This window comes from Pseudorasbora parva, chromosome 21, assembly GCF_024679245.1.
Source record: "Pseudorasbora parva isolate DD20220531a chromosome 21, ASM2467924v1, whole genome shotgun sequence".
Lineage (NCBI taxonomy): Eukaryota > Metazoa > Chordata > Actinopteri > Cypriniformes > Gobionidae > Pseudorasbora > Pseudorasbora parva.
In genome coordinates, this window is record NC_090192.1 from 1,514,008 (window position 1) to 1,528,771 (window position 14,764).

The 14,764-nt window shown below is 41.5% G+C and overlaps 1 protein-coding gene across 10 annotated transcripts in view; it reads right to left on the reverse strand.

Moving 5' to 3' along the window:
• The window catches only part of wu:fj29h11 (uncharacterized), a 120,890-nt gene that overhangs the window by 92,250 nt on the left and 13,876 nt on the right, over positions 1-14,764 (reverse strand). For 6 of the 10 annotated variants that reach the window (XM_067430100.1, XM_067430101.1, XM_067430108.1 and 3 more), the window contains 7 exons: positions 12,869-13,195; positions 11,315-11,830; positions 9,551-9,954; positions 8,557-8,676; positions 6,559-6,756; positions 6,327-6,467; positions 2,368-2,628 (listed from right to left, as the gene is read on the reverse strand). In XM_067430100.1, coding sequence (XP_067286201.1) covers positions 2,368-2,628; positions 6,327-6,467; positions 6,559-6,756; positions 8,557-8,676; positions 9,551-9,954; positions 11,315-11,830; positions 12,869-13,195 — 1,967 coding nt within the window. Of the gene's footprint in view, positions 1-2,367; positions 2,629-6,326; positions 6,468-6,558; positions 6,757-8,556; positions 8,677-9,550; positions 9,955-11,314; positions 11,831-12,679; positions 12,719-12,868; positions 13,196-14,764 lie in introns of all 10 variants that reach the window. The other 4 variants (XM_067430104.1, XM_067430109.1, XM_067430103.1 and 1 more) reach the window with 3 other exon arrangements.

The window sequence follows — 14,764 nt, forward strand, 5'->3', positions numbered from 1 at the left end:
AGGATTTTCAAGCAATATTTAAAGCGAACTTCCCCCCCCTAATGTCGAAATTGAAAAATAATATTCAGTTTTGGAGGTCACTCCCTATTTCCTTGATAGGAAGGGTTAATATTATTAAAATGATTTTTCTACCTCAAATTCTTTATCTTTTTCAAAACATCCCAGTATTTGTACCTAAGATTTTTTTCAAGCAGCTGGATTCAATTATTATCCCTTTTTTGTGGGATTATAAAGCCCATAGAATAAGCAAATCTCACCTTTGTAAATCCAAAGCGGAAGGTGGGTTGGCACTCCCCAATTTCTCTCTTTATTATTATTCTTGTGCTCTTCATACTATCATAATGTGGTTAGATCACAACTTTACACATTCTACTTGGATCCAAATGGAAAGAGAAGCATGTAGCCCGTATGATATTGGGGCGGTGATCTTGTCGCCTACAAAAATAGCTAAATTGGCCTATAATAATAATTGTATAATCCATAGCACTATTCGTATTTGGAAGCAGATTAAATCAAAATTTGTTATAAAGTCCTTATCTTTCCTCTTACCAATTGGAGGGAACCCCTCATTTACTCCTTCTACTATGGATTCTGCTTTCATAAAGTGGAGAGACTTAGGTATTCAAACTATTGGTGATCTATTTATTGACGGTTCTTTTGCCTCCTTTAGTCAGCTGCAGGCACAATACGGTTTGCATAAAAACAATTTCTTTCGTTATTTACAACTCAGGGATTATGTAAGTAAGCATTTGCCTTGTCTTAATGAGGCTTCTTCTGCAAAGTTTGATGAGCTCTTAAGACTTGGAACTGGGGTTAGTCACTTGATTTCTTTACTGTATAACTCTCTACTATCCACTACTTCGCCTTCTACGCAGGGTATAAGATCACAGTGGGAGAAGGAAGTAGGGGGTGAGATCAATGACGAGCTTTGGGTTAATGCATTAGAGAATATTCATAAATGCTCCGTTAACTCTCGCCACTGTCTTATTCAATTTAAGATTATTCATCGACTCCATTATTCCAAAACCAGGCTGAATAGATTTTTTTCAAGTGTTTCCCCAATATGTGATAAATGTCAGACAGAGGAAGCCACTCTCCTGCATAGTTATGCTCTTTGCTCCAAGTTAACCCCATTCTGGACTAATATTTTTCAAATACTGTCAGAAATGTTGCAGGTTGAATTAGAGCCTGATCCACTTGTGGTGTTATTTGGAACCTCAAATAACCTCACTTCTTTTCAAAAATCTCAAAAACAGTTGTTGTCCTATGGGCTTATTGTTGCAAAGAAACTAATACTCAAGTTTTGGAAGAACCCCAAAGTCCCTACTGTTAAATTGTGGTTGGATGAAATGGTAAGGTTATTACATCTGGAAAGAATCCGCTTTTCTTTGATAAACAAGCTGGATCAATTTGATAAAATTTGGTTTCCCCTTCTCCATTACCTCGATAGCATAGCTTGAGTAATTGTAGCACTGACTGTCCCATTGATGTGAAGTCCCTAGGGTGGGGTGGGTGGAATAGGGATTGCTTTGTTGTTGTTTTTCCTTTCAGTTATTGTATTTTTATTTTTGTTTGTTTGTTTCTCATGTTTATAATGTGGAATCATAAAAGCTATGTACAATGATTGTCAAACTGTTGGATTCCCTAATAAAAAGATTTAAACACAAAACATAAAGCAAAATCTACAATGGAATGGTTCAAAAATAAACATATCCAGGTGTTATAATGGCCAAGCCAAAGTCCAGACCTGAATCCAATCCAGAATCTGTGGAAAGAACTGAAATCTGCTGTTCACAAACGCTCTCCATCCGACCTCACTGAGCTCCAGCTGTTCTGGAGGAAGAATGGCCAAACATTTCAGTCTCTCGATGTGCAGAACTGATAGAGACAAACCCCGAGAGACGTACAGCTGTAATCGCAGCAAAAGGTGGCGCTACAAAGGGTTAACTTAAGGGGGCCGAATAATTTTGCACGCCCAATTTTTCAGTTTTTGATTTGTTAAAAAAGTTTGAAATATCCAATAAATTTCGTTCCACTTCATGATTGTGTCCCACTTGTTGTTGATTCTTCACAAAAAATTATAGTTTCATATCATTATGTTTGAAGCCTGAAATGTGGCAAAAGGTCGCAAAGTTCAAGGGGGCCGGATATTTTCGCAAGGCACTGTTTGGACAAAAGTAATAGAGGTGATTGCCCAAGCAAGCACTGCTAAATAAGTAACTTAGTAAGATGCCACCCATGAAGAACAATAACATGGGCGGTTTAATCATGGTTAGCAAACAACAAACATCCAAACCAGAAGAAAAACCAGCTTGTTTTGTAATTATGAGTGAACAGTGTAAGAATTCACGCCCTTAAGTTGCTCACCTTTGTCATACTTTTACTGAAGATGCCTTCAGAATTCATGAAGACTTCCATGACTGCATCTGAGGCGGTCATATTTACATATTTTTTCCTAAGCTCAGAGTTGCCGATGTGGGAGTAGACCACAGGTCCTTGCATGGGATCCAGCAGACTCTTCTTGATCTTAAACATTTTGGCATCCACCTCCTCTTGAATCTCCCTCTGAATGGCTTCTTTGGCCTGGTCCATGTGGCAAAACTCAGTGGCCACTGCCTTATTCAGAGTCTAAACAAGCATGAGAAAATAATGCAGACTGTGAAGTATTTTTACATACTGACCCAACAAACGCCAACATCCAACATTCTAAAGTTTAGGGCTGTAATCTCCCAGTCAATTAGTTGATTGTTAGTCAAAACGTTCAGGCTCAACCAAAATTCTGATTGGTCGATTTTTTGCTGCGTTGATTTCATTAGTTTTGCCGCATTCATCAGATTTCATCAGGTGGAAAGCACTAATTGCTAATGGGGGTGTTTTCAGAGCAATCCCTCGTTCATTGGTAACAGTCTGTCTTCAGAACATCCCCCTTTTTACACTTCTTTTGGATTAGCCCAACACACTGGAGAAGACAGATTAAAGGAGCGGTGAAACACTCAGTCAATCTCATGTCAATCTTGAGTACCTATAGAGTAGTATGCATCCTTCATATCTCCGAAAAGTCTTTAGTTTTATTATATTTATAAAAGAAATATAGGCAGTACCGAGTCTTTCCGGAAAAAAACAGAGCGCCTGGAGGCGTATCGAGTGGGCGGAGCTAAAGAATGACGAGCGCGCAGCTACTGCACGAGAGCTTCTGAAAGCTGACATCATCAAGCGTGGAGATGTTACCCTACATAAACCATGGCTATCAATCAGATTCAGCTAACACAGATATGATCCAGAATCAGATCCAGAGGCTGAAATAAACTGAACAGGAGAAACGGCAACAGCAGGACGTCTGTCTCTGTGGTATGGACTGTATTTACACTATTGTATGCGACTAAACCATAGCAGTAGCAAGCAAAACGGTTTTGCACGTCAGACTAGTGTAACGTTAAATAGAACAACAATGGAGTAACGTTAGCGCATTTGAATGACGAAGCACGCTTTGTGAGAACCTCCCCTAAGTTTATGTTTGGGTGGTTTTACAATAATCTGACACCGATATTGGTCAACAAATGTATTTAAACACACACCATAGATCGCATGCTCCATTGATAAATTAACTAACGTTATACAGTGTCGTTTACTGATGTTTACTCACGTGACGATAGCCGACAGCACAGACATCTGAAGCAGTTTAACTCACCGCCTGCTTGCAAAGCAGGACCGAACCTTTATCGCCGGGACCGCTCCGTCAAAAACACACTTCTTTGGTAACTGTTGATTTCGTGAAGTCCTGACAGCAGAGACTGTGGAGATCCACTTTTGCGACCGAAGCGTATGTTGTGACGCTTCCCGTCATTTCTGCGTTCAAATCGGTTCAAATGCAGCGCTGCCTTCCCAGAATGCTGTGCTGAAGCGCTGAAGTCGCTTGATGTCACCCATAGGAATAAAGTGGAGCGCGGCGGAACAGACGTGTTGCATGGACTAGTGGATCTGCTGCACCTGAGAGCAGTGTTCACGGGCGGCGAGCATTTAGTCACGCGCGCGCACCCTACCGGGAGAAGAGCCCGTACGGCCCATACAAGGACCTTCCGCTCTATTAACGTCAAGCCGACCCATACTCGAAAAAAACTCTCTGAAAGTTGTGAGAAACCGGAAGGAGTATTTTTGACACAGAAATACTCCATCAAACGTCCAACATTAGTGTTTGAAACTTTGTCTATGTTTAGGATGGGAATCCAAGTCTTTAACAGAGGAAAGCTCAGTATGCATGAAACAGCTGTATATTAGTTATTTAATTGTGAATGTTTTTCCAAGCAACAGTTTGCATATCACAGCTCGACGACAAACATGTCATATCAGCTAAAAACGGTAAGCTAACTGGTCTGCTTTAGGCTGCCCGTCTGTTTTGTGTAGGCTTTATGAACATATCAGAATTGCCATATTTCAATGTTTTAGTGCAGGGTTTTTATTTAGAGCCTAATGCGCGATGCTCTGAGCCCACTGTTTGTATTAGTTTTGAGCCAATGCTTTATTTTTCAGTTATGCACTTTATTTAGTTTCTGCTCTTGATCTGGCTTGTTTAATAAATATTCCTTTTTTATTAAAGTGGACGTGCCTTTTGTGTTTAAGAGTAAAAGCATAAAGTTAATAGTCTATTCGTGTCTCAGCCGCCAATATATGTTCATATGTTCGATCTGCACAGAGTGGCTGAAATGATAGTGTCCGTCAGTTATTATAATACATATGACAAAAACAATGTTGCATATTCCTCAAAAGTTCTTGTAATATCAGTAGTTGATAACATAGTGCTATATTTTGGGAAATCATAGGCTATGATATTGCGCAGGTGAACGCGATGCAACGCTGTAGAGCCGACAGACTCGTGTGTCAGTTAGGGCTGTCAACGAATATTCTAAATTCGAATATATATTCAAATAGTTTTTAAAAAACGAATGTCAAAGGTGAAAATTAATATTCTAATTTTAAAAAAGTGGAAAAAAACGCCCGCGGTAGTAGAGGCGTGGCTGTCTGCTTTGCTCATGGGCGTGCTCACGCGCATGAGGGTTCAGGGACAGGTCACAGGAGTCACTGCTGGAAGTTGACACGTCTTGCAGTGAAGATGGCAGAAAGTGCAGAGCCCAACTCGACCGCAGCAGAGAAAGAGATTTTAACCCTAAACATCTAAAAAGCCATGTCTGGAAGTACTTTGGATTTTGGTCGGTAGGACGTAAAATTGTTGAGCCGCGAGATAAAGTTGAATGCAAGCTATGTAAGATACAGTTAGCATAGCATGCCTCATTTTATTTAATGTTAAACAGAAACATTACTAAAGTGTAGGCTACTGTACTGACTAAAGAGATATTGCATGAATAAAGGATAGATGCACTGCTTTCACTGGTGTGATTATTTACTGTTTCATGTCAAGGAAAAGTGCCATGTTTAGCACAGCAGAGCTCGATCGGAGCGTTCAATATGCTGTAAAACTTGCTTTAATCACTGAATAAAGCCTGCTATAATTGGGACAAGAGGCGACCTTAAATTGCTTGCACAAAACTCTTGATCAGCACATTTAGTTTGTTCATTTAAACCGTTATGCGCAGAGAGAGAGAAAGAGAGAGAGAGAGAGAGAGCGAGAGAGAGAGAGAGAGAGAGAGAGAGAGAGAGAGAGAGAGAGAGAGAGAGAGAGAGAGAGAGAGAGAGAGAGAGAGAGAGAGAGAGAGAGAGAGTGAGGTCTGCGGTCTTGGCCATTATGATGTGAGCTCCAAACACTCAGCGGCGTTCATCGCTCATGTACCCGCAGAGAACAGCTTCATTTAGTTGATTTACTTGTTTTTGTGTAAGTAACACATTGTCAAATATGTTTAAACTTAAATAGACTACCAATACAAGTAGTTATGTCTCTTTGTATTAATTTGTCCTGTTATTGACGTAATTGTACATTGACAAAATGCACAACAACCATATGTTCGAATATTCAAGGTTTTTTAGAGGGAATATTCGAACGTCATTTTTGAGCAATTTTGACAGCCCTAGTGTCAGACTCATTTCAGTGCTAAATAATTAGGTCAAAAACGATTTAATATACTGCAAATAGCCTACTAGTATATGTTTATTTATAATTAATTAAGGCAGACAACAAGGCTACCAAGTACTGTGCACAGTGCGCAGCTAATTCATTGAACGTTTTTCTTTCTAAGGTCATTTTTAGTCGATTTTTTGTGAAAAATTTCAGGACTTCAGTTGACCAAGATTTTTCAATGCTTTGTAGACACAGAATTATTTCTGAAAGAAAGGTAGACAGACCCAAAAATTATAACAACAACAATAGAGAATCTTACCGAAATGGGCAACCCGAGACTCTGGATTCTGATGCCGAGTTCATACGGAGACTCGCAGCTATACTGGTCTGCAAGGTGCTTCAGAAATTCAGCAAGGTCAATTCTGGGTGTCTTGCTTTTTCTCCGGAACATTCGGAGACTCTAAAGCAAGCAGAAAACCAAAGTGTTACAATGAGAGAGAGCGAGTCACAAAAGTGTAGCTGTACACGCAGGAAGTGGCAAGCTAACTCACCCTGAGAATGTCCACGGTTGCAATCTGATGTACATCATCGTCTTTAGTATTTGCATCTATTCTGAACATTCGGTGAATAAGAGGGATCTTGCAGAGAGGGCCCAGATGGAGTTCTTCAAAGCGCTTCTTGTTCTTTAGGTTGGCCAGAGCCTGTCCCAATTCGTAAAGCGTGCACACGGAAGACACCGCCTCCACTGACTGACGTAGAAAGAAACACATCACGTTAACTCGAGACACCACAGAACAGACTCATCACGAGCCTACAACTAGGACTATTGTTTAAATGGTCTATTATTTCCCTTTTCACAAGATGTAATATAAGCCTCAGGTGTCCCCAGAATGTGTCTGTGAAGTTTCAGCAAAAAAATAAAACACACCACGGATTGTTTTGAAAGCCCAGCAAAAACACGGTGTGTTTGTGTGTGTCTCATTAAATGCATATGAGCTGCTGCTCTACGCCCCCTTTTCAGAATTGAGATTGAGAACCTCACACAGTGAGAAGAACTCTCACAGATGGATCAATACCAACTGTTTGACCAACTTTATATTCAGAACATGTAAGAACAAGCGGCAACCTCTTGAAGACAATAGAGGGAATGCATCGACGTCACTTTCCCGCCGTAACACGCCCCCTCAGCCGGGGCTGAGTGGCAGAAGAGCTGCTGCGTGACTGGAGTTAATAGAGAAAAACACGAGTAGAGCAAACGATCCTTACAACTTACCAAAGATTCAGTGATCCGTGGATAATGATATGCAGCCAGGAATCGTGTTTTCCTGACATTTTTAGGAGCCTCATTTCGACAAGAATGTTTATAACTGTCATTCATCACATTTTTCAAGTGAATCCCGCATGTATATGTGGATGGGTCCGTGTTTTGAAGCGTGTAGTGGTGGTAATATACTCTATATTCACTAAAAGCTGTCACTCATTCAATAAACCCAGCGGTGAGTGATTCCAAATTCAACACCTGTGATTCTAAAGTCCACAAACCTGTCTGTGATTGGCCAAATCCGTTGTAGAAGTCCACAAACCTGTCTGTGATTGGCTACATTACTCACCGAGGCGAAAACACGTTGGAAATGTAATCATTTGACGAGTGCAAATACAGATACACACTGGATCTTTTGCTAGCTCCTTTTCGCTGATAATATGCAATTATTGCGAATTCTTACAGAGGATTACAGATCACAGACAAGCAGTTATGGGCAGCTTTTCCCTGTAAAAGCAGAAGCTGCAGCAGGTGGCAGTGGTTTGAGTGAGAAAAATACACGCTATTATCAAGTCCGTCTCAAGCTTAGAAACAGCGATGACTATGCGGTCCGTGGACAAGCCTCCCCCTACCCCCCTTCTATCGCAGGGCCTGGTTTTGTGTGTTTTCGCTGCATTCGCGCTGTAAACCAGTGCTGCCTCTCAGTCTTAGTCATTGCTTCACCTAAGCTCCGCCCATGTCACGCCTCTTTGCCCATTTTCTTTTATCTGGGTGTGACGTGCGATGATGCGCTGACAATATGGAAACAGCCAGCTCGTTCCTACTTTACGCTTCAGAATCCTATGGGTGACGTCACGGACACTACAGCCATATTTGTGGTTATATGGTTATATCACACCACGGCACCGGAACCGCCCCCAACGTCGTTGATTTTCATAGTAAGTAATGCAATCATTTCGTTCAGTTAGAGAATAAACACTACAATTAAAAACTGAGTCTTTTCAATAACGATATTTGTGTTTAAATAGGAGGACTTTTTCCTCCTATTTTTTCCTCCGATATTAGCGTAATATTTTCAATATTATATTAATGCTAAATCACTGACGTAACCCTTTAAGGGGTGCTAATGTTATAATAAGATCCCCTTCTTACATCACTAAAGGAGCAAAATCTAAGCGCCAAAGTTACTGGGCTGTCCTTTATCTGGGTTGGCAGATGCACCGCGGACTCGATTATAGCACTTAAACACAGAATAAAGTCACGATATGTCCCCTTTAAGACCTCATACCTCAATGTACATATTGAGCTCCTTGATGGTGCGTCGAAGGTCCTGCACTGCAGGCAAAGGCCGACGAGGGTCCATATTCAAAGAAGACACTTGTAGAAGTGAACAAACTCTGCTTATTACCTTTGAAAATAAAAAAATTACATAAAATTAATCATGGGGACGAGCACAAACTAGAGCCCTATTCGGACGGTAATTGTTTCTCATGTGGACATCCGTAAAAATACATTTGCATGCCACCTCAGTGATAAACTCGTGCATTCGGATGGCGATTGATTCCCGGTAGAGCGAGTTTTGTGATCATGCGCACCTGGGAACGCCGCTCACAAGGTCAGTCGAATGATTGTCTGCTGTCAAAATGTCACATGCTTGGAATAATAAGAATAAAATCACATTTCATTTAATAATAGGAAATTATTAATTATTTAAATCTCATGTAAAAAAAAACCCAGTATTTTAAAAATGTGGAAGTGAGCGGAAATAATTTAATACAATGCTGCAAATTGAACCTATATAACATTTACTGCCGTAATAACGGCTCATTTCAAATCTTTGTGTTTTTCTTCTCTTTCTCTTTTGAGCGGTAATGAAAGATTATTCTTGTAAATACTTTCCAGCATTTCAGTAATAAAAGTGTAGGCTTTAGATCTTTAAAATGCATCCGAATACAGCGAAGTGTAAAGATACGGTGCACCACAGGGGTCAAAAAGGATATAAACAGTACATTTTTGAAGCGATCTCTTCCTGAAAACTCAGAGATGTAGATTCAGACGGCAATTAAATCACCACACCACCTTGGTGTTTGTCTAAAAACAATCTGTAATTCGGCCGGGGATTTTTACGTGGGTGGTGGGAGAAAAACACTGACATTTTGGATTTGGACGACAGTAAAATCACAGACTAGTCCCTGTAAATGATGAAAATACCTTACGACCCCATGAGAAACAGTTACCATCCGAATAGGGCTTAGGTCAGTATTATTTCCCAAGACACAGACCCTCTCGATGGTCACATGTTCTCCTTCAGCTGCAAGGGCTCTGATGACGTCCTCAGCCAAAGAGTTCATATCGTCTGAAGGCACGGCCTTTCTCCGCCTGCCAACTTTGTCTTCATCTTCCAGCAAGGCTTCTGCCGCCCTAATGTTCGCACCATGGACCTCCCTCACCTGGCTGTAGAAGGACTCATGGAAGACAAGCCCCCTTCCCTCCTTCAGTTTCTTCTCTTCGGCATTGGCCATCTTGGAACTAAGAACTGGGAAGTCGCTGGTGGACAGATTACCAGGGGTTGCCATTAGGGCGCCGGTTAAACCGGTCTTGGGCCGGACCACTTGTTCCTCAACCACAAGTGGCGTGGCTTTGGACTGAGCCTTCTTTGGAACCTCATCAGTCTTCTGTGGTGATTCTACAAGAATAGGAAGACAACATGTTTTTTATAGACTTAAAGGGTTAGTTCACCCAAAAATGATAACTCTGTCATTAATTCCTCCTGTGGTTGGCCAGCCGTCAGACCTCCGCTCATCTTCACACACAGATGAAGATATTAGTGTTGAAATCCGATGGCTCAGAAAGGCCTTCATTGACACCAATGTCATTTCCTCTCTCAAGACCCATAAAGGCACTAAAGACGTCGTTACAAAGCCCATCTCACTACAGCGGCTCTACAATCATTGATGAAGAGGCCAGAATAGAGTTAGTGCGTAAAAACACTAAATAACGATTTTAATAGTGATGGGCCGATTTTAAAACAAAGCTTCGAACCGTTATGAATCAGTGAATCGATTCATGATTCAGATCGCGTGTCAAACTGCTGAAATCACGCTGCGTCCAAAAACCTGCAAAATGCTGCTTTCGGAGGACACATTTCAAGGCAGGAAGGCATCGAGCCACGTCCGAATCTAATGTTTGCTTAACTTCCTGTCTCCTGAGATACCTTCATCTGATCGATTTTTGAAGGCAGCACACGTGTCCTTCGCTGCCTTTGATATCCCACAATCCTGTGCTTTCCATTCAGTGACAGTGGAGCTGGGGAACAAAGATGGCGTCCAGAAGTTGCGTTTGCGGGTCAGTTTGTGTGTAAACGTACGTTTTTTACCAACATATTCCACTTCTGATATAATTTCTAGCGAGAAATCACTACTGTAGTAATTAAATATGTGTTTATTTATCACCAGAGCTCTCTCTATTTAGCTGTAGATCATTAAACTGTTACACTGGCTTAGAAGTCTGTCCGAAATTAGTTTCGTGAGGTGCCTTCATGCACAAAACGCTGCCTTACAAGTCATTGTCTGATGAGGCAGCGAGGCAACGAGTCAGCTGCCTAGGTTTTCGGACGCAGCCCACGTGACTCTGGCGATCTGAATCCTGAATCGATTCACTGATTCATAACCGTTCAAATCTTTGTTTTGAAATCGGCCATCACTATATAAGTCGTCATTTAGAGTTTTTTTTGTGCACAAAAACTATTCTCGTGGCTTCATGAAATGATTGTAGAGCCGCTGTAGTGAGATGGGCTTTGTAACGACGTCTTTAGTGCCTTTATGGGTCTTGAGAGAGGAAATGACATTGGTGTCAATGAAGGCCTTTCTGAGCCATCGGATTTCAACACTAATATCTTCATCTGTGTGTGAAGATGAACGGAGGTCTGATGGGTGTCGAACGAAATTAGGGTGAGTAATTATTGACAGAATTTTCATTTTTGGGTGAACTAACCCTTAAAGGAACAGATAATATGTACTTGTGTATATAACTGCATATACTCTTACTTTCAAGGCACTTTGCTCCTGCCTGTTTATTATCTGCAACTGGACAAGAGTAGGTTATTAATGGCAGTGCTGACCCAAATAAGAGGAAGTAGCCATTCTGCAGTTCACTAATGGAATCGCTTGCAGCTGGATATTTACGTATAACCTCTTTAACTTTATCTATCAGATCGTCTTGCGTCATTTCACTACCTCTTTGAGCAAAGTCAGCTCCCAAATAACTTGCTTTCGGGGTTGGGTTCGCAGGTTTGGTGTCATTGTTCACTGATGGTGGGACTGCAGGTGCTCTTCTGTGATTCTTATGGAAGATTCGCTCTTTCTCTACAAATAGCTCATCGCTCAGAGAATCAACGAAGGAGGAGATCGAGCTAAAACCAAGTTCTGACACCTTGAGGTTCCGCCGATACTTCTGACTGAAGAATATCGACAACAGCTTGAGAGGAATGCCTTTTGGGTTTTCCTTAACCACCTCCACAACGTCTTTGGAAACCCCATCAATGTCCATGGATGCTGAGAAAACTATAATAAAAACACATATGAGAACCACATGAGAGTGAATGACAGAACCCATAAAGGGATAGTTCATCCAAAAGTGAAAATTATCCCATGATTTACTCATTCTCAAGTCATCCTAGGTGTGCATGACATTATTCTTTCAGATGATTACAATCAGTGTTATATTAAAAATCTCCTGGCTAATCCAAGCTTTATAATTGCAGAAGCCCAAAAAAGTGCATCCATCCATTATAAAAGTTAATAAAGGAAATCAATGGGTTTGTGTAAGAAAAATATCCATATTTAACATGTTTTACAGTAAAATATCTAGCTTTGTTTTTTTTTACTGCGAGAGGCGTTACACTTTCTTTATAAATTGAATACGGGAGGCGGTCTGGCAGCAGCTAGATATTGTACTTTTTATATTAGTATACACTAATCAGGCATAACATTATGACCACTGACAGGTGAAGTGAATAACACTGATCATCTCTTCATCTCCTGTTAGTGGGTGGGATATATTAGGCAGCAAGTGAACATTTTGTCCTCAAAGTCGATGTGTGTGAAGCAGGAGAAATAGGCAAGCGTAAGGATTTGAGCGAGTTTGACAAAAGGCGGGTTCGAACCACTGATCGATTTGCGTCAAAACTTCACGACAGGCGTATTACCCCTACACTTTAGATACAGTAAATAACAAGTGATTTCCGTAATTTTGTCTGGCCCAGACAATCATTTAATAAATGGCAGTATATTTATATTAAATGTCAATGGCATCTAACGTTACTCCAGTAAAAAAATAATTCTGAGAGAAATCTGACCCACCCACTTTTTATTTGCTTCCGACGCCCATGATATAACTGCATATACTCTTACTTTCAAGGCACTTTGCTCCTGCTTGTTTATTATCTGCAACTGGACAAGAGTAGCGTATTAATGGCAGTGCTGACCCAAATAAGAGGAAGTAGCCATTCTGCAGTTCACTAATGGAATCGCTTGCAGCTGGATATTTACGTATAACCTCTTTAACTTTATCTATCAGATCGTCTTGCGTCATTTCACTACCTCTTTGAGCAAAGTCAGCTCCCAAATAACTTGCTTTCGGGGTTGGGTTCGCAGGTGTGGTGTCATTGTTCACTGATGGTGGGACTGCAGGTGCTCTTCTGTGATTCTTATGGAAGATTCGCTCTTTCTCCACAAATAGCTCATCGCTCAGAGAATCAACGAAGGAGGAGATCGAGCTAAAACCAAGTTCTGACACCTTGAGGTTCCGCCGATACTTCTGACTGAAGAATATCGACAACAGCTTGAGAGGAATGCCTTTTGGGTTTTCCTTAACCACCTCCACAACGTCTTTGGAAACCCCATCAAAGTCCATGGATGCTGAGAAAACTATAATAAAAACACATATGAGAACCACATGAGAGTGAATGACAGAACCCATAAAGGGATGGTTCATCCAAAAGTGAAAATTATCCCATGATTTACTCATTCTCAAGTCATCCTAGGTGTGCATGACATTATTCTTTCAGACGATTACAATCAGTGTTATATTAAAAATCTCCTGGCTAATCCAAGCTTTATAATTGCAGAAGCCCAAAAAAGTGCATCCATCCATTATAAAAGTTAATAAAGGAAATCAATGGGTTTGTGGGAGGGAGACTGGCACAGAGATTCACCTTTTTCTCGACTAATTTGGTCTAGGCCTATGTTACTTTTGTTTTGCCTTTGTATATTAACATGCTTTTAGAAATTTTATTTGTTATTTATACTAGTAGCCTATTGTGTGTTTTTTTTCACGACCCAGATTTTTTGATGTCCCCCCAAGCACTTGGTGCCCTACGCGCAGTGCGTGATGCGCATGTGTGGAGCGCCGGCCCTGGTCATGGCCAAGGCTCATTGATGCACGTGGGGAGCGAAGGCTGGCCCGTGGGGTCCGATCAAACAGACGAGCTACTGGAGCTCAAACTGCTCCAGAAGTTAATGCTGGTTCTGATAGAAAGCTGTCAGAATACACAGAGCAGCTCAGTTTGAGGCGTATGGACCAGTCAGGGTGACCTCTGACCCCGCCGAAAGCACCAACCGTGGCACGTGAGCATCAGAACTGGACCCCGGAGCAATGGAAGAAGGTGGCCTGGTCTGAGGAATCACGTGTTCTTCTACATCACGTGGATGCCCGGATGTGTGTGTGTGTGTGTGGCTTACCTGGGGAACACATGGCCCCAGGATGCACTATGGGAAGAAGGCGAGCCGGCGGAGGCAGTGTGATGCTTTGGCCAATGTTCTGCTGGGAAACCTTGGGTCCTCCATCCATGTGGATGTTACTTTGACACGCTCCACCTACCTAAGCATTGCTGAGACCATGTTCAGCCTTTGATGGAAACGGTATTCTGGTGGCTGTGGCTCTTCCAGCAGGATAATGCTCCTGACACAAAGCACAAATGCTTCAGGAATGGTTTGAGGAGCACAACAACCAGTTTGAGGCGTCGACTCGGCCTCCAGATTCTGATGTGCTGAACAAACAAGTCTGATTCATGGAGGCCCCACCTTGCAACCTACAGCACTTAAAGGATCTGCTGCTAACATCTTGGTGCCAGATACCACAGCACACCTTCAGCATGCCTCGACGGGTCAGCAAAAGGGGGACCAACATAATATTAGGATGGTGGTTATAATGTTTTTATTAATAATTTTAATATTTTTAAGTTTTAAATATGGATATTTTTCTTACATAAATGCATGGATTCGCTTCAGAAGGCCTTTATTAACCCCTGGAGCCGTGTGGAGCAGTTTTATGATGGATAGATGCAGTTTTTTGGGCGTCAAATTTTGAGCTGCCATTATAAAGCTTGGATTAGCTAGGACATTTTTTTAAATATAACTCTTGATTGTCTTCGTCTGAAAGAAGAACGTCATACACACCTAGAGTGGCTTGAGGGAGAGTAAATCATGGGTTAATTC